This window comes from Triticum aestivum, chromosome 4D (genome assembly GCF_018294505.1).
Source record: "Triticum aestivum cultivar Chinese Spring chromosome 4D, IWGSC CS RefSeq v2.1, whole genome shotgun sequence".
NCBI lineage: Eukaryota > Viridiplantae > Streptophyta > Magnoliopsida > Poales > Poaceae > Triticum > Triticum aestivum.
In genome coordinates, this window is record NC_057805.1 from 5,908,831 (window position 1) to 5,930,739 (window position 21,909).

Consider the following 21,909-nt stretch of genomic DNA (forward strand, 5'->3'; position numbering starts at 1 on the left):
GGCTCAGTCTTTCGGAGGTACTTATAGGGGTAGGTGTGCGTGTGTGCGTTCATAGGGGTGAGTGTATGCGCGTGTATATTAGCGCTTGCGTCCGTATTACGTTAAAAAATATATATTCCAAATGTGACACGCTAGATAGCTCATCTCACATGAAATTTAACTGTTTCTGCTGTCAAACTTCCACCTGCCGCACTATAAAATTATTCGGAAAACTGATAATTTTCACCAGCCAATCACATCTGCTTTGTTCATATCATTAGTTTATGGATGGCCTACAATGACGAGCGGCAGACCGCGACGGGCAAGGCAGCCGGGAAGTTTCCGCCGCTACGCTCCGGCCTCGGACCCTCCCCATCTCCATCTACATTGCCCATACGGACCAAACTCCACCTCCATTAAACAAAACAATGGCGCATGCCCGAGGCCAAGGCGGCCAGCATATAGAACAAGTCCGCCTTGTTGTTTACACCGGCCATGTGGCACGCCTCCACGCCGCGCCGGCCGTCCTTGGCTCCTACATAACGCCCCTCCACTGCTCTCACTCCCTTTGATGTCTTCTTCCCCCACCACAAGCTCCACCAACAACTCGCCATTGCCGCTGCACTAGCCTGCTGCTAGCTGGTAGCTCTATCTACGGCAGCAAGCGAGGAGAGCGCGTGAAGGGGTCGAGATGGACCGGCTGGTGATCCCGGAGCCGACGAACGAGGTGGTGGTGCGGGTGGAGCCGGGGCGGCCGGCCAGGGGGGAGCTCACGCTGCGCAACGCCATGCACACCATGCCCGTCGCCTTCCGCCTGCAGCCGGCCGTCAGGGGCCGCTTCGCCGTGCGCCCGCACACTGGGATCCTGGCGCCGCTCGCCGCGGTCACCGTTGAGGTGCTCTACATGGCCTCCGAGGCGCCCGACGGGCCCGGCGGGGGAGGCAGCCGCGGGGAGGACGCCTTCCTGCTGCACAGCGTGGTGGCGCCCGGCGCCTCTGTCAGGGAGCCCGTCTCCGCGCTCGACTCGGTGAACCCTGAGTGGTTCTCCGCGAGGAAGAAGCAGGTGTTTGTCGACAGCGGCATCCGGGCGTCCTTCGTGGGCGCCGAGGTCGCGGCGCGCCTCGTCGCCACCGGGGCCGTGGAGGCGCTCAGGGAGGTGCTCGACCGCAGCGACCCCGCGTGGCGCGCCGCGGACGCCGCCGACGAGTCCGGGAGCACGCTGCTCGACCTCGCGGTGGGCCTCGGCCGCGCGGACATCGTGCAGGTGCTCCTCGAGTACGGCGCCGACGCCGACAAGCCCAGCCGCGGACGGACACCCCTCGAGATCGCAGCGGCGTCCGGCGAGTGCCTCATCGCGGAGCTCCTCCTCGCCAACGGAGCCAAGCACGCCGGCTCCGACGCGCTCCACGTGGCCGCCGCGGCGGGACACGACGATGTCTTGAAGCTGCTTCTTGGAAAGCCCGCGCCTGCTTCTCCCGGCTCCTCCTCCTCAGCTTCCTTCTCCGGTTCCTTCACGTCCATCGACGCGGCAGGGAGGGAGGGCAAGACCCCACTGCGGCTGGCGGCGGAGGGTGGCCGGCGGGAAGCGGTGAAGGCGCTCCTGGCGGCCGGCGCGAGGGCCGACGCGAGGTGCGGCACGGATGGCGGCACCGCCCTCCACGCCGCGGCGAGGCGGGGCGACGAGGCCGTGGCCCGCCTGATCCTGGCGCACGGCGTGGCCGGCACGGCCTCGGTGCGCGACGCGAAAGGGAAGACGGCCTACGAGACCGCGGCCGAGGAGGGCCACACCGGGCGGATCATGGACTTCCTAGGGCTCGGCGAGGCGATCCTGGCGGCCGCGCGCAAGGGCGAGGCCCGGGCCGTCCGTCGGGCCGCGGACGGCGGCGCGTCCGTGGAAGGGCGGGACGCGCACGGGTGGACGCCGCTGATGCGCGCCGCGTTCAAGGGGCGCGCCGACGCGGTTCGCGACCTCATCGAGCGGGGCGTCGACTTGGAGGCGTGCGACGCCGAGGGCTACACGGCGCTGCACTGCGCCGCCGAGGCGGGGCGCTCGGACGTGGTGGACATCCTCCTAAAGGCCGGGGCCAACGCCAGGGCAGCGACGACGAAGGGGAGGACGGCCGCAGCCTCCGCGGCGGTCACGGGCAAGGCCAAGGTGGTGCGGCTGCTGGAGAAGGCCGGCGGGGTCGGGCGGAAGGGCGCCGGTGAGAAGGCGGCGCCGGCGGTGGCCAAGGGCGGGAGCATGGACAGGCGACGGAGGGGGAGGAAGGGAAGCAGTGGCGCCATACGGTTCGGTGGCGGGAAGGAGGGGTACGAAGCCGCCACGGTCACCGTCGGGTGGTCCCACTAGCGGTTGGTAAACTTTGGGGGTTTTGGTTGAAAAAATGAAATGGCCCGTCGAGAGAAAATGCATGGGAGGTTTTTTAATTTGTTTTCAAGGCACCGATGTGTTTTTACCGTGGTACTCTAGTGTAATGTATACACTTTGTATAAATGGAATTGTTCAAAGGTTTCATTGCTCGCATGTTGCAATAAGATGATGCTTGTCTTTAGTTGTACTATGGATCATGTTTTGAACTCTGGTTTCTCTTTGGATCATGTTTTTCCTACTTTCTTCTCTGCTAATGGAGACAATTTGTACATACAACTTGGATAATATTTGATTCTCAAAATTGACAATTTACGAGATATGTAAGTGCATCTAGACCTCAAGATCGATTTAGGTACTCACGACGAACAATCAAGAAACTAATGTGATTGCTAACTGTCAATCAGGGCTCCTGGCCCATATAATACCCCCCACTGAATTATCAAGCTAGTTGGTAACATTGTCAAGCTTGACATTACACATGTATCTAATTGCTTCCATTCTGGAATTTTGATTGTTCATAGGTTGAACTATGGTGTGATAGCATTCTTACCTAATTTTTTTGGAGCTGATAAGATTCAACAATATGGACCCACTTTTTTTAGATGCATTTGTAAGTGGATTACTAAAACTCTGAACCTTAGACTTGATCCCTATGCTGACAAGCTTTTTACTATTGATGAAGTGTTTTTTAATCAAAAACATGAACATCATGGATGGTTTTTTGTCCTTGCATGAAAATTTGTACCACACACGTGTGAAAGAACAAGTTGAGACCATTTTGAAATTGGATTTTGAAAAAGCCCACGACAAAGTGAACTAGGATTTCCTCTTGAGTTGTCATAAAGCTAGATGTTTGTGTGACAAATGATGTGATTAGTTACCAGAGGTGGAGCGGCGGGGGCGGCAGCAGGGTGCAGAAGACGTGGTGTGCCATGTGCTCTGGGAAGAGTAGTTTCTTTTTAGCCGAGGGAAGGGCATTTTTTTACATCAAAGTACTCTTTATTGCAAGGTGGTCACCATATTATCTTTTACGAGAGTTTGTTTCATTATATTTTTTTCATTTTGATCATAGGACTGGGAATCCCAATTATCAGCCTCTCTCTTGCAATGACAAGCGAATAAACACCCATCATGAGAGTAACCCGCTTAGCATGGAAGATATTGACCGCCCCCTGTCGCTCCATGTGTGGTACGGGCACACAAAACAAATGATTATTTGAATGTTTAGAGGTGGCGCATGCAAATTTACTTGGAATGGCAGGGTAATACCACATTTTCTTGGACTGTCTTGCCTATGCATCTAAGAAAATGGCACGACAATGACAAAAAATGCGCCACCTCTCCATGAAACCTTCCGTATAGGACAGCACAATGTCTTGATCAGAATTCTTGCATTTGTCATATTAACTAACCACCCTCCAACCAAACGGACAAACAAATCGAAATGGCCTGCCGTTTACTTATCGCTCCGGACTAATTACCAAATAATTACTCGACACATTGCTAGCCTCACCGGCTTTTAATTAGTTTAAAATAACAGTCGGTCCTTGTGGAAATTATGATGATCCGGTGCTGTAAATTGCTTTGGTTGCATCCTCCCTCATTGCTGCATTTACAAGGCAGGTGGATTTGTTTTATGGGCCCTTCTTCAAGTGCCAACCAGGAGCTTGGATTTTACAATGGGGAGGAAGAAGTCATGTTTATCTGGCCATCCTTGCCCTGATCTTAATTTTTGCAAGGTAAGTAGAATGTTTTGTGCTTGTCACCGTTTAGACACATCACTTATCTTACTGGGATAGCACACTGTCTGGCATTCCGTTTGCTAGTAAGTAGTAATGGTTTTTGCTCTTCCTTCTGAGCCTAATCAGGGGCCAGAGTTACTGTACCAATGAATTGGTCCACACATCATTTTCAGGTCAGTAGTATCTTTCTTTCTTTGTGGAGAAAGTTATCTGATGGCTTAACCAATTGCAGAGGACTGGGTAAGCAGATAAGTTTGGCTTTGTCCATAAAGAGAACCATCCGAGTTTGGCCTCAATAGATTGAGCATTTGGGCGTTTGCAAAGGGAATGGGCATCTCAAGCAAGATACCAAGAGCTCAGTTTGTACGTTAGGAAGAATGATATATAGAACTAGTAGCCATCCATGACAAGTTGATTGTGTGTGGTGATAATAAACTCTATCACGCGATTCTCTTGCGAGGTTAAAGATTTCTCCATAGCAGATAAGAACTCGGCACGTCATCAGTGTTATCAGCATCGCATGATGCAGAGGCCGGGGTGTTCTCCCTTTCTTTTTTAAACAAACAAACAAACAAACCAGTGTTGCCAACATTCCTGATCAAGTGCAAGTTGCAGTGCAGCCAATGCTTGCTGCATTTACTGCTTTGCTTAACCTTAACTAAACACATCATCATCGCGCAACTGCTTGTTTGCTGTTGTACATACATATGCTAAATCAATCTCCAAGTGAACCTTCTAGAATGACAGCCAACATAACCCTCAAGTTCAACAACATGGCAAATTAACAAGAAGAACTAAAGGACTGTCAAGAGAAAGACTGAATCAGTGTTTGCGAGTGAATAAGAATCAGGCTACCATCTTGAAAGAATGACCGGTTAGTTAGACACGGGAAATGATGCCTAGAACAAACTGGTTATGCAAAACTAAACTATGCTTCATGCCTCCTGATTAAGCAGTTGCACACCATCAACACTGACTGAATCAGTCAGTGATGTTGATTGAGATCACCAACCAAGCTGCCCTGACATTCAGACATATGGAGCCAGCACTAGAGTTCCTTCTTCTTCTGCTCACCTTTCGCTGTCGCGATAGGCGACACTGTCATGTCCGTATATCCGTACTAGATGACTAGTGAGACGCATATACTCCTGTATGATATGATATATGGCTTTCATTCAGCTGTTAACCACCTGGTCGATGCTTAACTGGCTGCTAATGGCAGCTTGGTACAAGCTAGCCGTACCAGGCCATGCCGAGCAAGTCAAGTGAGCATCACAGCTAAGTGGGGGAAAGGCTGATTACTCAATCAGCGCATGGATGTACACGTCGCTATTGTGTAATCTTCGATCCCAATCATTGTAATGTCAGTTCATCAAGCTATAGCTGTGCGTGTGCTATAGAGCTCTTCTTGCTTTGCTAAGCTCGTATGTGTGCTTCCAGCTACCTTATTTGTGTCCTCGATTGGCTGCGTACCAGGCGCACTTTGAGTCAATCGAGACAACAGCGGTTTGGCCTGTTGTCTTTCTTCCAAGGGGGTTGAAACGATTTTCACCGGTTTGGTCTACGCCTTAGCCATTAATGGTCGCCCAAATTTCATTATAGTGTGAATACCACATTAATTTGGAGTGTCTGTTGCACATCTGCAGGTAAGTTGGAGGGAAACTCATCAGCATGTTTTTTAATTAAAACACCTCCCATATACTATTAATTTATTAAAATGACATTACAATTCCTAATAGCATTCGCCACGCACGGCAGAAAACTATTACAAACAATACCCTCTGACCTATTATCAAAACTAAACTTCACAGTCTGATGTGCCACCTCATCAGCATGGTCGTTCTCACACACAGACTCTTGTTTGTGCTTCCAAATGTAATGCATTCGTCAACGGCTATCGACTGTTGCACTAGAGCTTAGACAAGTAACAAGGAACGCATGATTTTGTTGCCTAGGCGTGACATGCATGATAAAGTGCTTTGTTTAGTATGCTTGGTGGATATTATTCAAGTATCACGTCGCTTTTTCTCTCGGGAAGTAGTCTGCCATACATCTAACTTGTGTTCAAATGTGATGTGTCGGAGTGTGAAATGTCTAGATCCGGCTGTGCGCAACAAAGGTCAACGTACCCGATGTGATGTGTAAGTTAGTCTATTAGTCCTATTTAACTTAGGGCAACATTGTAAACAGGGATATTTTAGGTCCCTACAGTTTGAGAATATGAAAAACATCTGCACATCTTTTTTACTATTATAAAGGGAAGTTTGTGCGTCGTCGTCATGGTTGATACATCATCCCTGCATATATATATATATATCTCTTTTCCTAAATAAAATGCACATCTCTTTTCTCAATGTTCTTCTCTCACAAACATCTTCTTCCTAAATAATCTCCTTTCTAAATCGCAAACATATCTCCTTCCCAAATCACAGACATGTAAAAACCAAAATCTCGTGAGCCGGATTAGGGACAAGATTTCCGATGAACTGGTCCGAGCATCCTTTTCAGATTAGTATCTTTCTTTGTCGAGGAAGATATCGGATGGTTTAACCAATTGCAGACGACTAGGTAAGCAGATAATGATGTCTAGGTCCAGAAACCATCGGGATATAGCTTTAGTTGGCTGAGTATTTGGGCATTTGGGTGTTTGCAGTGGGGATGTGTGTCCTAGGTAAGACAAAAAGAGTTCAGTTTGTACGTTCGGAAGAATGGTAAAGCTAGTAGCCATCCATGTGAAGCTCATTGTATAGTGGTAATAAACTTGATCACACGATTCCCTTGCGAGGCTAAAGATTTTGCCAACATTTTGATGAAGTGCATGTTGCTGTACAGATAATGCTTACTGCATTTCCATGTAAAATTCTATTCTACCTGATTATCAATGAAAAACCAAGCAATTGCTGGATCCTTAAAAGAACTGCTTACTGCATTTGCTGCTTTGCTTGAAATTAAAGTTAAACACATCATCATGCAACTGCTTGCTGTTCTACATATGCTCAACCTCCAAGTCAACCATTAAAAAGAGAACTCTCAAGTTCAACAACATGGCAAATTAAGAATACCTAAAGGACCGTCAAGAGAAAGAGTAAGTTGTAAGTCAATGCGAATCAGGGTACTATCTTTAACGGCTGACCAGTTAGACGCGGCAATTGATGTTCAGCACATTCACTAACCAACTGGTTATGCAAACTAAGCTATGCTTCATACCTCCTAATTAAGTAGCTGCACACCATCAACACAGAATCAGTCAGTGACGTTGAGATCACCAAGTAAGCTGCCCTGACATAAATACATATGGAGCTAGTCCGTCTTCGGCTGTCGCGATACGCTACTCCTATAGTCCAATATGATATGGCTTTCAGCTGTTAACCACATGGTGGATGCAGCTGCCTGCTTAATTCACTGCCAATGGCAGCATGGTACGAGCTAGCCGTACCAGGCCATGCTGAGCAAGTGAGCATCATAGCTAATAAGTACGGGAAAGGCTGCTTAAATCAATCTGCACATGGATGTACACGTCTCTATTGTGTAATCTTCCATCCTAATCATTGTAATGTCAGTTTAAACTATAGTTGTGCATGCTCTTCTTCGGGGGCGGAGCCAGGATTTTAGTATGAGGGGGACGAAGAAAATAATGAGACAAAAAAAATAGACCCGTTGGTGTAAATCACAGGGTGTCCCTATGTTCATGCAATGTCAGTATTCATGCTATGCATATGTAGGAAGTCAAAAGATGTGGAGCCGGTTGCGCCACAAGACCCTAACTAGTTATATGCACGTTCGTCCCGTATTGCCCCGTTACATAAAGTCTTAATCTAACATTGACATCAAAGCAAAATAATATATGTTTGCAAATATAAAAATGATACATTCTATTGGATGGAAATTAGCTCTATGGTTTACCAACAACTTAAACAAAGTTAAACAAGGGCATAGCTTAGTATGCATTGCACCTTATTTTATGCAAAATTAGACTAGCTCGTACATTTACATCTGTAGAAGAAGAGAAGTGCTGTAGGTTATAATCACAAAACCACATCAAACAAAATTAAAAGAAAGGCATCTGATGATTCCATTGTACATACTAGTATATTGCAGTCCATAGGAATTATATATATACTAGTAGGACATCATCCGTTAGAACACCATTGCCAGTATATACGGGTGTACCACTGTACCTTGAGACGTAGATGTGGGGATCGGCGGACTCCATGCCACAGCACGTCGCCATGATCAGCAGCCTGCTTAGCAGTTAATTAGCACGAAGACATAATACATAGTGGTATGGTGCCTTAGGCAAGCACGGCGGCGGCGGCCGCAAGCAAGAATCAATTAGATCGATTCTTGCGTGATGTGCAGACGGAAGCTATAGATCCTGGCGGCGCCATGGTTAGACTCTCCATGACGTAACTTCCAGACTTTGAGAACCCACGATGGCCTAATTGACCTTAACATGGGCTTGTTTACTGGGCTTCGTTATACAGTCAGATTTTGGCCTTGGCGATGCGATGATTAAGGAACTACGGCGATTATATACACTAGTCGTCTACCCGTGCATTCGCACGGGCTAGTAAGAAATAGAGAAAAAACTTCATAAATATGTCTTTGAGGTATGGAGTTATACTCTTTTATTTTGTACAGAATATTTCCAACAATAGTCACCTTGATTAAATGATATATGTGTGGACTGTAACTATGTTTTTTAATTCTCATCTCTCTGTTGTCTTGTAATTTTTTATGCATTACGCACTGTATGTTATTGCTTTATCTATGCCAATTGAATTGTTAGAATGTGTTTGTTATTCCAACATGTGCCATTGGAATGCATGTCTTCGAACATAGTTATTTGAGACATGCCCTATATTTGGCATCCATACATATAACAATTGAATGCATAATTTTTTAGGGCTGGTAATTTGCAACATTGAAAATAATAATTAATTGTATATTTAATGCATACATGTCATGTTGTAGCACATTGGTCTTCCATTTCAATGTACACTATAAAACAATTTGGTCTGAGCTCTCACTTGACTTATAATCTGCAGTTTTTGATCTTTCTATTAACTATTTTGATTATATGTCTAAAAAATAGAGAGCAAATATGAAAATTGCTTTATGTCGTACTTTTGTAAATGTGTATACACAGTGTGAATATTATGTCTCTAAAAGATGTTACTAAAAATAATTTTACGTATACATTAACATATTTATAATTGTGTTACAAATTCTGAATCAATCTTTGTTCTATCTCCCTTCAAAATAAAAATTAAGGCCACGGAGAATTTGGACAACTTTGTAAAAAAAGCTTTAATAGATAATACCCTACAGGAAACTTGTGTGTTAGCACATAATTAATAATGATATAATCTGGAGCATGTTGCCTCTTAGATTGAAATAAATCTGGTCTCAATGTCGTTGGTAACTCACGGACATAAGATATGGAAAATCCAATCACCTTGTTGCCATGTTGTTTACTTTCAAGGCATTTACCATGCGTACTCACGAACATCAGTTAGCCATGTTCGTCTGAGGACCATGCTCCACCAAGTAACCATGTGGCTATAATGCTCATTCTCGTTTTTTCTTCCACCCTACATTAGCCACTAAAAAAATCAGGAATGAAAAGCCCACTCATCCGTTTGCAATTATGAGAAAACGGAATTTTTAATACCTCATTTCCATGTCAATCCATGTCACATTCACATGTTTTCAATCGGCGGTAGACATCATTTAATCCCTAGTCCTTGTTGCCTCTTTCTCGGTAGACATCAAAACAGCATGTTGGAAGGATGTGAGGGTGTATCTTACTATGTTGTCCTGAGTCTTAATTATTCTACCAATATTAACACTAATAAAATTTAAAACGGATTCAGAAAACTTTTGCCTAACATGGTATGTCTGACTTCATTACAGCCGCCACTGCTACCGGTTTGGTCGATTTAGGCATGGTTTATATGGCTGACATCCTTGTTGATCTCGAACTCTTGCAGCCATTCGAAATTTGTCCAGTCTCCATGGGTATAAAGACCACCATTAGGATAATGAACATCTGCGTAATCAAGAACATGGGCGTCCTGTGAACGCTCATGTGTACACCACCCTAGATCAGTTGTATCATGTAAGTTCAGGCGGGTTGAAAGGCCCGTCTATTGGCTAAGTCTGAATTTATCGAAAATTAAATTGGCTGATTCTGAAGATCACAATTCAAGTCATGGCTGACACTACCCGTAAGTACGGCCGAGCGCACAATGCTGACCTGCTGCTGGTACTTGTTTGTTCAGTCCCGGGCACATGTTGAATCCGCGACTCGTTGTGCATGACACATGGTCCGGTGCTGATCAAACCTGCAGGTCACGTGGACACATCAAATCAATGTTTGTGTTTTGTGTGGCCTTGGCAGGTAGCCGAAACAGATATAAATTAATTGGTCTTCTAATCAAACTGGTTCGACCTACTTGTAGTTCCTCCATGCATATCAATCCGTCTTCTGCAGATGTATCTCACCCAAGTGAGAACGGGTAAAGAAACCAAGAGGACACATATCAAGATCCGAATTAGAAGGCAAAAGATGAGGAGAGACATTAACGTGCTCTCTAGACCTATCAGAAGAATAACAAACCAATCAGAAAAAGTTACATACATAAGAGATTCTGTAGCGCCTCTTGGATATATACGTCCATGAACCACCAATTTGCATGCAGGGAGTGTATCCCATAGGCCGGTGACATGATCCGCTAGAGGTGGCGGCTGCTGACTTGGGCTTGCCATCCAAACGGGAGATGTGCCTTTGATCTACCTGCGATGTGGCAGAGCCGTTCCCATGCGGATGGAAACTACGTAGTATATCAGGAGAACAATCTCCTGCCAGGGTCTGCAGCCGAGATTGTACCAGCGCATCAAGTCTGGAGGGAGCAAGTCATCGAGCGGGGTGAGGGAGGGCACTTTTGCGCTGGCTTCTACCTAGAATATATAGCAAAAGATCGAGCGGAGGTGGACGTCGTGGAAGAGAAGGAGGGGATTCGAAGACGGAGAAAAATATTGTGCGAGGCTTCTTTAGGGAAAGATCGATCCTGATTTTCTATATGAGCACGGTAGATTGTTTTTTATTTATTTGAGAGGTTGCCTAGATTGGTTTTCTACAACAGAGATATGTTGTTTTTTAGATGGATCTGATGTTCTATAGCAGCACGGTAGATTTTTCTTTTTGAGAGGTTGTTTAGATTGCTATGTTTTTTTTTCTTAGATGGATTATATTGATCGATCTGCATCGTTATAACTCGGCCCCATAAGATGGACGGCCAGTAATTACTAATTAACGTGGAAATTTTTAGGAAGTGACGAATTAGTATAGGTAGGTATATATATATATATATATATATATATATATATATATATATATATATATATATATATAGAGGTATAGATAGATAGATAGATAATTCTCTTTTGAACTGGCATGGTTTGAACGGGAAGGCTTCTTAGATCTGGTAGCCAGGGAATGGGCTAAGGATGTAGGAGGTAGAACTTCGGTTGAGCGCTGGCAGAACAAGATAAGGCATTTGAGAAGTTTCTTGCGTGGGTGGGCCAAGCATCTTAGTGGGATATATAAGGTCGAGAAGGAGAGGCTTCTTACATTTATTCAGTCCCTAGAATTAAAAGCCGAGTCCACAATTTTGCAAGCCACGGAGCTGCATGCTAAACTGGAAGCGGAGATGAGGTTGAAAGAGCTTCTCCGTGAAGAGGAATTAAAGTGGGCGCTGCGAGCTAAGGTTCGCAAAGTTGTCCAGGGGGACGCGAACACTCAATTCTTTCACTTGGTTGCTAATGGCAAGCACAGAAAGAAAAGAATTTTTCAGCTTGAACAAGATGAAGGCACGACTGTAGGACAGGATAACCTAAAATTATACATTACCGAGTATTACAAGCAGCTGTTTGGGCCTCCGGAGGATAATTGTGTGTCCCTGGATGAGTCCAGGATTGAGGATGTGCCTCAACTCACTGCTGATGGCAATGATATTTTGATAGCCCCGTTTTCTGAGAAAGAGGTGTTTGATGCCATTACACAGATGAAAAACAATAAGGCCCCAAGGCCGGATGGATTTCGGGCAGAATTCTATAAAAAGTGTTGGCATATTATTAAAGAGGATTTGTTACCGATGTTCCATGATCCTTTCTCTGGGCAGCTTCAATTATTTCACTTGAATTTTGGAACAATAACATTGCTTCCTAAGAAAACAGAGGCTGTGAGAATTGAGCAGTTCAGGCCGATCTGTCTTCTCAATGTTAGTTTCAAAATTTTCACCAAGGTGGGGACTGATAGGCTCACACAGATTGCGCATTCTGTGGTGCAGCATTCCCAAACTGCCTTCATGCCGGACAGAAACATCCTAGAAGGGGTTGTAGTCCTTCATGAAACGCTCCATGAAATTCATTCGAAAAAATTAGATGGAGTTGTTTTTAAGGTGGATTTCGAGAAAGCGTACGATAAAGTCAAATGGCCATTCCTTCAACAGGCCTTGCATATGAAAGGTTTCGAAGAAGCCTGGCGACGCCAGGTAGAATCTTTCACGCAAAAAAGGAGTGTTGGAATTAAAGTGAATGACGACATAGGTCACTACTTCCAGACACATAAGGGCCTGAGACAAGGGGATCCGATGTCTCCTATCTTGTTCAACATCGTAGTTGATATGTTGGCAATTCCGATAGGAAGGGCTAAGGAGGCTGGTCAGGTGGGTGGATTGGTGCCTCACCTAGTCGATGGAGGTGTGTCTATCCTACAGTACGCTGATGATACGATCATCTTTATGGAGCATGACTTGGCAAAAGCGAGAAATATGAAGCTGGTGTTGTGCTTATTTGGACAATTGACCGGGTTAAAGATTAACTTTCATAAAAGCGAATTGTTCTGTTTTGGTAGAGCCAATGAGGAACAAGAGGCTTATAGGCAATTGTTTGGATGCGAATTAGGGTCTTTACCTTTTACGTATTTAGGTATACCAATTCACCATCGTAAGCTGACAAACAGGAAATGGAAGTGTATCGAGGATCGCTTTGAAAAGAAACTGAGTTGCTAGAAGGGCAAGCTCATGTCTTATGGAGGCCGATTAATTATGATTAATTCGGTTCTCACGAGTATGCCTATGTTTCTTTTATCGTTCTTTGAGGTCCCAGTGGTAGTTAGGAAAAGACTGGACTTCTATCGATCCCGATTCCTCTGGCAGAGCGATGAACTAAAAATAAAGTACAGACTCGCCAAGTGGGATATTATCTGTCGACCGAAAGACCAAGGGGGTCTTGGCATTGAGAACCTCGAGGTCAAGAACAGATGTCTTCTCAGCAAGTGGCTGTCGAAGTTATCTATCGAGACTGATGCTACTTGGGCACAGATCCTTCGTAGCAAGTATCTTCAATCTAAAACTTTGTCCCAGGTAACAACGAGGCCGACTGACTCACCCTTCTGGAAAGGTCTTATGAGGGTCAAATTGGCCTTTTTTAATAGGACAAAGTTTATTATAGGTATTGGTGTTACCACACAATTTTGGGAGGATACTTGGCTCGGAGAGACTCCCCTTGCGCTTCAATATCCGTCTCTGTATCGCATTGTTCAACGACGTGATGCGGTTGTTGCAACGGTACTTCAATCCTCTCCCCTTAATATTCAGTTCAGGAGGATGCTGGCCGGTAATCGTTGGGAAGAGTGGCTCCATCTAGTGAGTAGGCTGATGGAGGTTCAGCTTTCTCAACAACCCGATAAGTTACGCTGGAAGCTTACTAGGTCTGGAGAGTTTACAGTCAAATCAATGTATCTTGATGTTATCAATTCAAGCTCCATTCCTAGTTCCAAATATGTTTGCGTTGTCAAAGTTCTTTTGAAAATTAAAGTGTTTATGTGGTTTGTACATAAACAAGTAATCTTGACCAAGGATAACTTGGTAAAGCGTAACTGGACAGGACCTACTAGGTGTAACTTCTGCGATCGGGATGAAACCATCAAACACCTTTTTCTTGAGTGCCCGTTGGCAAAAGTCTTATGGCGGACGGTCCATATTGCCTTTAATATTACTCCTCCGAGATCTGTCAACACGTTATTTGGAACGTGGCTTAATGGGATAGAGTCCGAAACAGCACGACACATCCGCGTAGGAGCATGTGCTTTATTATGGGCAGTATGGAACTGCAGAAATGATTTGGTTTTTAACAGAGCAACAAATATTCATTTTTTGCAGGTTATTTTCCGAGCCACTGCGTTGATCCGTACGTGGTCGCTACTCACTCCGATGGAGGCCAGGGAGCGTTTGGTTACTGGATCTATCCGGTGGGAGATGGTAGCACGGGATATCTTCAACCGGTTTGGATGGCGGTCATGTAATAGGATAGGCAATTAGTTTACCTATCTCTCTTATGCCAGCCGGTTGTGGCTTCTTTTGGCTAGTTTGTTATTGGCCTTTTGGCTCTTTATGAGCTTTTCTTTACTTTCGTTGGAGACTTTAAGATCTTGTTGAACCTGTTTGCTTATTTATAAAGTTGGCCGTATGCATCGTTCTGATGCAGAGGCCGGGGAGTCCCCCCTTTTCGAGAAAAAATACATATATAATTCGGTTATAATTACACGTAGTGTCTACTCGAGATTGGTTTTTGAACACAGTACAGACGCAAACGCTTATATATATATATATACGCGCATACACTCACCTCGATGAACGCACACACGCACACCCTACTCCTATGAGCGCCTCCGAGAGAATGAGCCGTATATCGTCTTGAGATTTACGAAGTCACCGTAGGCGCCTCGTAGTCGACGAGAACGTCTCCTCCCACTAAAAGCGTATCGCCGGAAATCCTGAAATAAATCCAGGAATAAATGCAAGCATCGGAACTTAAACTCTGGTAGGCTGGGGATACCACTATCCTCCTAAACATCCAATTACAGGTTGGTTCGCATGTACTCGAGATTGTTGGGGGGGGGGGGGGGGGGGTGCGAACGATTGGATAACTACTACTACTACCTTAATTGTGTCCTCAACCGCGGGCGTCTCTGCTCTTCTTGCTAAGATTGTACATATATATGTGTGTCCAGGCCAGGGCCAACTACTACCTTAATTGTGTCCTCAACTGCGTACGTATCAAGCACCCACACTTCTTGCAATGCATCATTCTTGTCTTTTCTGCCGTTCTTCTGAAGAGAGAAATGATTTTCAACAGTTTGATCTACATTTTAGCTACTACCTCTGTTTCAAAATATTAGAAAGACATCGGTTTGTCCTAAGTCAAACATCTTTAAGGTCGACCAAATATATCATCTTATGCAACATCAACCATACATAGTATGAAAACATGCTTTATGATGAATGTAAGGAGACTAATTTGATGTTGTAGATATTAGTACAATTTTCTATAGACTTAGTCAAACTTAAAAATATTTGACTTTGGACAAAACCAAAACTTCACATTTCGAGACAGAGGGAGTGTGGATTGATTACATAACAAGAGTAAATTGTGTCCCTGGTCGCGTAAATCGCACCAGGTTGGAGTATCTGTTGCGCATCTCTAATAGCAAATACAATACAGATTATAAGAGTTAAAATATTATTTTTTCTGTTGTCATTGAGGGGAGAGTAGATGAGCCGGCTACAAAATAAGAGTCAGCTGCAGCACGTGCTCCTAGGCACTATGTGAGAGCGGGCGGTGGACCATGTATTAATAAAGTAGCACATCTTTATATCTAATTATTGTAACATAAGTGTGGTAGCATGCAAAGCTTCATTTATTAGGTTATAGACTCATAGTGCATTGGGACATGTGATGTTACGGTAACTAGCCAAGTTACTCAAACTACCTCTCTCCTCATTAACTCATTGCCACATAAGCAAATTTGCTTAGTTGGATTTGATGTTACTGCTGAAGTTACTCCCACTGTGGCTAGTCTAACTGTACTATCAACCATGCTCTAAGTCATAGTGGAAGTAACTTAGCTACTATAACCCATCCCGAGAAAAGTTTGCTCATGTGGCAACTAGTTAATAAGGAGAGAGGTGTTTAGAGTAATATATTATGTTACCATCACATAAGGTTTCCCAATAAAAGTTGAGTCTACAAACTAACTAATAAATGTAACCATATACTCGCTACGTTCCATAATGTAGTGCGTATAGATTTTTTGAAAATTCAAACCTCACAAACTTTGATAAAATTTATGGAAAAAACGTTTACATCTAGAATGCCAAACATATATCACTAGATTCACCATAAGATGTAGTTTTATATTTAAAATATTTGATATTGTTCATATAAATAGTATTCTTTATAAACTTGGTCAAAGTTTGCTAAATTTGACTTTACAAAAAATTTATGCGCACTACATTATGGAATGGAGGATTATGATATTACTTCTTTGACACTTTGCACTACAAACTAATATATGCATGTTACTAGTCTAAGTTACTCCCCATAATAACAAGCCTAAGGACTTTTTAAGATTGACGTGGGGATAGCTGTAGACTCTTGTTTGTGGTTCCAAATGTAATGCATTCATGAATCGCTACTGATTGTTGCACCAGAGATTTTCGATAATGGGCATTTTTAGTGACTCAAACTGTAGCATCAAGCGGATACAAAATATGATGAGTATCATCCGACCTCTGCATAATTAAGATGCACATAGCCAAACAAAAACAAACTGAAAAAAGATAAAAAAAGAAAGGTGAAATATCAGCAATAGTAGGATCATATAGGACCGACAGTATGCCTATGTCGAAGGGTGCGCCGATCCGGAGATTATGCTGCCACCTATGCTGGCTAAAGACCTCCCTGGCTACTCGCTCCAACCGCGTACACATCGCCTTGAATAGCGGTTGATACTCCGTTCGGTGTAGCTTAGACCACGTACGAAGTGAGTGCTTACAACAGAAAATAACCTGCAAAGGAGAGGTGTTTTTGCCCTCGAAAATCAAATCATTTCTACATTGCCAGAGCGCCCATAATAAGGCATATGCTTGATGGAAATATGCCCTAGAGGCAATAATAAAATGGTTATTATTATATTTTCTTAATCATGATAAAGGTCTATTATTCATGCTAGAATTGTATCGACCGGAAACTTAAATACATGTGTGGATACATAAACAAATACCGTGTCCCTAGTGAGCCTCTACTAGACTAGCTCGTTGATCAAAGATGGTTAAGGTTTCCTAACCATAGACATGTGTTGTCATTTGATAACGGGATCACATCATTAGGAGAATGATGTGATGGACAAGACCCATCCGTTAGCTTAGCATATGATCGTTCAGTTTATTGCTATTGCTTTCTTAATGTCAAATACATATTCCTTCGACTATGAGATCATGCAACTCCCGGATACCGGAGGAATACCTTGTGTGCTATTAAACATCACAACGTAACTGGGTGATCATAAAGATGCTCTACAGGTATCTTCGAAGGTGTCTGTTGAGTTGGCATGGATCGAGATTAGGATTTGTCACTTCGTGTATCGGAGAGGTATCTCTGGGCCCTCTCGGTAATACACATCACAATAAGCTTGCAAGCAAAGTGACTAAGGAGTTAGTTACGAGATGATGTATTACGGAACGAGTAAAGAGACTTGTCGGTAACGAGATTGAACTAGGTATGGAGATACCGACGATCGAATCTCGGGCAAGTAACATATCGACAGACAAAGGGAATTACGTATGTTGTCATAAGGTTCGACCGATAAAGATCTTCGTAGAATATGTAGGAGCCAATATGGGCATACAGGTTCCGCTATTGGTTATTGACCGGAGAGGTGTCTCGGTCATGTCTACATAGTTCTCGAACCCGTAGGGTCCACACGCTCAACGTTCGTTGATGATATAGTGTTATATGAGTCATATGATTTGGTGACCGAATGTTGTTTGGAGTCCCGGATGAGATCATGGACATGACAAAGAGCTCCGTAATGGTCCGAAGGTAAAGATTGATATATAGGACGATGATATTTGGACACCGGAAGAGTTTCGGGATGTACCGGGTAGAAATCGGGTCACCGGAAGGGGTTTCGGACACCCCGGGAGGTTAATGGGCCATATGGGCCAAAGGGGGGAACACACCAGCCCACAAGGGGCTGGCGCACCCCTCCTAGGCCACAGCCCTTGGGGAGAGAAGGAAAGGGGGGAGTCAGCCTCCCCCTTCCTTCCATCTCCCCCCTTTCCTCCCCCCCTCCGGCAAATATGGTAAGGGGGCGCGGCTAGGGAAAGACCCCAAGTAGCATTTGGCCCTACTTGGGGTGCCCCTTGGCCTCTCCCCTCCCCCACCTTATATATGTGGGAGGGGCACCACACATAACCACGACAATCTCTTAGCCGTGTGCGGCGCCCCCTCCACCGTTTACACCATCGGTCATATTTTCGTAGTGCTTAGGCGAAGCCCTGCGGATCACCATCATCGTCACCACGCCGTCGTGCTGCCGGAACTCATCCACTACCTCGCCGTCTTGCTGGATCAAGAAGGTGTGGACGTCACCAAGCTAAACGTGTGCTGAAGAGGTGTCGTACGTTCGGTACTCGATTGGTTGGATCGCGAAGAAGTTCGACTACATCAACCGCGTTACTAAACGCTTCCACTTATGGTCTACGAGGGTACGTAGACACACTCTCCCCTCTCATTGCTATGCATCTCCATGGATAGATCTTGCGTGTGCGTAATTTTTTTTGTTTTCCATGCAACGTTTCCCAACGATGGCATCCGAGCCAGGTCTATGCGTAGATGATATGCGCGAGTAGAACACAAAGAGTTGTGGGCGGTGATGGTCATACTGCTTACCGCCAAAGTATTATTTTGATTCGGTGGTATTGTAAGATGAAGTGGCCCGGACCAACCTTACATGTCCATGTACATGAGACCAGTTCCACCGACAGACATGCAACTTGTTTTGCATAAAGGTGGCTGGCGGGTGTCTGTTTCTCCTACTTTAGTTGAATCGAATTTGACCGCGGGCGATCCTTAAAGAAGGTTAAAACATCAAACTTGTTAAATCATCATTGTGGTTTTTGCCGTAGGTAAGAACGGTTCTTGCTAGAAGCCCGTAGCAGCCATGTAAAACTTGCAACAACAAAGTAGAGGACGTCTGACTTGTTTTTGCAGGGCATGTTGTGATGTGATAGGGTCAAGACGTGATGTGATATACGTTGTCGTATGAGATGCTCATGTTTTGTAATATCGACAACCGGCAGGAGCCTTTGGGTTGTCTCTTTATTGTATGAAATGCAAGCGCCATGTAATTGCTTTACTTTATCGCTATGCGTTAGCAATAGTTGTAGAAGCAATAGTTGGCGAGTCGACCCCGACGCAACGATGGAGATCAAGGTGTTGAGCCGGTGACGATGGAGATCATGATGATACTTTAGAGATGGAGATCAAAAGCACAAGATGATGATGGCCATATAGTGTCACATATTTAGATTGCATGTGATGCTTATCCTTTATGCATCTTATTTTTCTTAGAATGGCGTAGCATTATAAGATGATCCCTTCACTAAATTTTAAGATAAAAGTCTTCTCCCTGAGTATGCACTGTTGCTAAAGTTCGTGGTTTCGAAGCATCTCATGATGATCGGGTATGATAGACTCTACGTTCACATACAACGGGTGTAAGACAGTTTTGCACATGCAGAATGCTTGGTTCAAACTTGACGAGCCTAGCATGTACACACATGGTCTTGGAACACTGGAGACCGAAAGGTCGAACGTGAGTCATATAGTAGATATGATCAACATAGAGATGTTCAACATTGATGACCACCCCATCTCACGTGATGATCGGACATGGGTTAGTTGATTTGGATCATGTATCACTTAGATAACTTGAGGGATGTTAATTTAAGTGGGAGTTCATAAGTAATTTGATTAATTGAACTTAAATTTATCATGAACTTAGTCTTAATAGTTTCGCATATCTATTTTGTAGATCAATAGCTCACGATATAGCTCCCCTATTTTTGATATGTTCCTAGAGAAAACTAAGTTGAAAGATGATGGTAGCAATAATACGGACTGGGTCCGTGATATGAGGATTATCCTCATTGCTGCATAGAAGAATTATGTCCTTGATGCACCGCTAGGTATAGACCTATTGTAGGAGCAGATTCGGACGTTATGAACGTTTGGAAAGCTCGATATGATGACTGCTTAATAGTTTAGTGCACCATGTTTTACGGCTTAGAACCGGGACTTCAAAATGTTTTGAACGCCACTAAGCATATGAGATGTTCCAAGAGCTGAAATTGGTATTTCAGACTCATACCCATGTCGAGAGGTATGAGACCTCTGACAAGTATTTTGCCTACAATATGGAGGAGAATATCTCAGCCAGTGAGCATGTGCTCATAATGTATGGGTACTACAATCGCTTGAATCAAGTGGGAGTTAATCTTCCAGATAAGATAGTGATTGGCAGAGTTCTCTAGTCACTATCACCAAGCTACTAGAACTTCATGATGAACTATAATATGCAAGGGATGACGAAAACGATTCCCGAGCTCTTCGTGATGCTGAAAGCGGCAAAGGTAGAAATCGAGAAAGAGCATCAAGTGTTGATGGTTAACAAGACCACTAGTTTCAAGAAAAAGGGCAAGGGAAAGAAAAGGAACTTCAAGAAGAATGGCAAGCAAGTTGCCACTCCCGTTAAGAAGCCCAAAGCTGGACCTAAGCCTGAAACTAAGTGCTTCTATTGCAAAGGGAATGGTCACTAGAAGCGGAACTGCCCCAAATACTTGGCGGATAAGAAGGATGGCAAAGTGAACAAAGGTATATTTGATATATATGTTATTTATGTGTACTTTACTAGTGTTCGTAGCAAACTCTGGGTATTTGATACCGGTTCAGTTGCTAAGATTAGTAACTCGAAATAGGAGTTGCGGAATAAACAGAGACTAGTTAAGGACGAGGTGACGATGTGTGTTGGAAGTGATTCCAAGGTTGATATGATCACCATCGCACACTCCCTCTACCTTCGGATTAGTGTTGAACCTAAATAAATGTTATTTGGTGTTTGCGTTGAGCATGAATATGACTGGATCATGTTTATTGCAATACGGCTATTCATTTAAGTCAGAGAATAATTGTTATTCTGTTTACATGAATAAAACCTTCTATGGTCATACACCCAATAAGATGCCAAAAGATGTAAAGTTGATAATGATAGTGCAACATTTTTGTGGCACTGCCGTTTAGGTCATATTGGTGTAAAGCGCATGAAGAAAGTCCATGCAGATGGACTTTTGGAGTCACTTGATTATGAATCATTTGATACTTGCAAACCATGCCTCATGGGCAAGATGACTAAAACTCCTTCCTCCAGAACAAGGGAGCGAGCTAATGACTTATTGGAAATAATACATACTGATGTATGCGGTCCTATGAGTACTGAGCACATGGCGGGTATTGTTATTTTATGATCTTCACAGATGATTTGAGTAGTCACTACTTCAGGATGCTGCTAACGCGACACTATGATCAGAGACCCTTTGACGAAATTGTGTGCGATGCATTAATCGCAAACGGGGATGTGTAAAACCGTCAAAAAAGATGCAAAACGTTTGGGATGGCGGAGACATCAAACACGGTTCAGATTTTAGTTACGTGTGCGATGCGGGGCATACGGTTGATCCATACGAACTGTTTGCGATTAGACAGAACAACAGAAATGGGCAGCCATATCAATGTGTGTGCGATATACGACATACAGTTCGCTCAGATGAACTGTTTGCTATTAGAGAATGCAATAGAAACGGTCAGCCAGATCAAGGTGTGTGTGATATACGACATACGGTTCACTCG

General features: G+C 44.3%; 1 protein-coding gene and 1 long non-coding RNA gene across 2 annotated transcripts; one reads left to right on the forward strand and one right to left on the reverse strand.

The window, feature by feature from the left end:
* The first annotated feature begins 322 nt into the window (after positions 1-322).
* LOC123095610 (protein VAPYRIN) lies at positions 323-2,540 on the forward strand. Its single transcript, XM_044517136.1, has one exon. It carries the CDS (start codon positions 671-673, stop codon positions 2,327-2,329), a length of 1,659 nt encoding a protein of 552 aa, XP_044373071.1. The 5' UTR covers positions 323-670; the 3' UTR covers positions 2,330-2,540.
* A 5,539-nt stretch (positions 2,541-8,079) lies between these two features.
* On the reverse strand, positions 8,080-11,272 carry LOC123099340 (uncharacterized). The gene is made up of 5 exons (XR_006448147.1): positions 10,736-11,272; positions 10,551-10,582; positions 10,352-10,439; positions 9,767-10,169; positions 8,080-9,686 (listed from the first exon to the last, which is right to left on the reverse strand). It is a non-coding gene; the product is annotated as an uncharacterized lncRNA (long non-coding RNA).
* Positions 11,273-21,909: the final 10,637 nt, after the last annotated feature.

Excerpts from the sequence above, each read along its gene's own strand:
- LOC123095610 (XM_044517136.1), top strand. The coding sequence starts at position 671 with ATGGACCGGCTGGTGATCCCGGAGCCGACGAACGAGGTGGTGGTGCGG.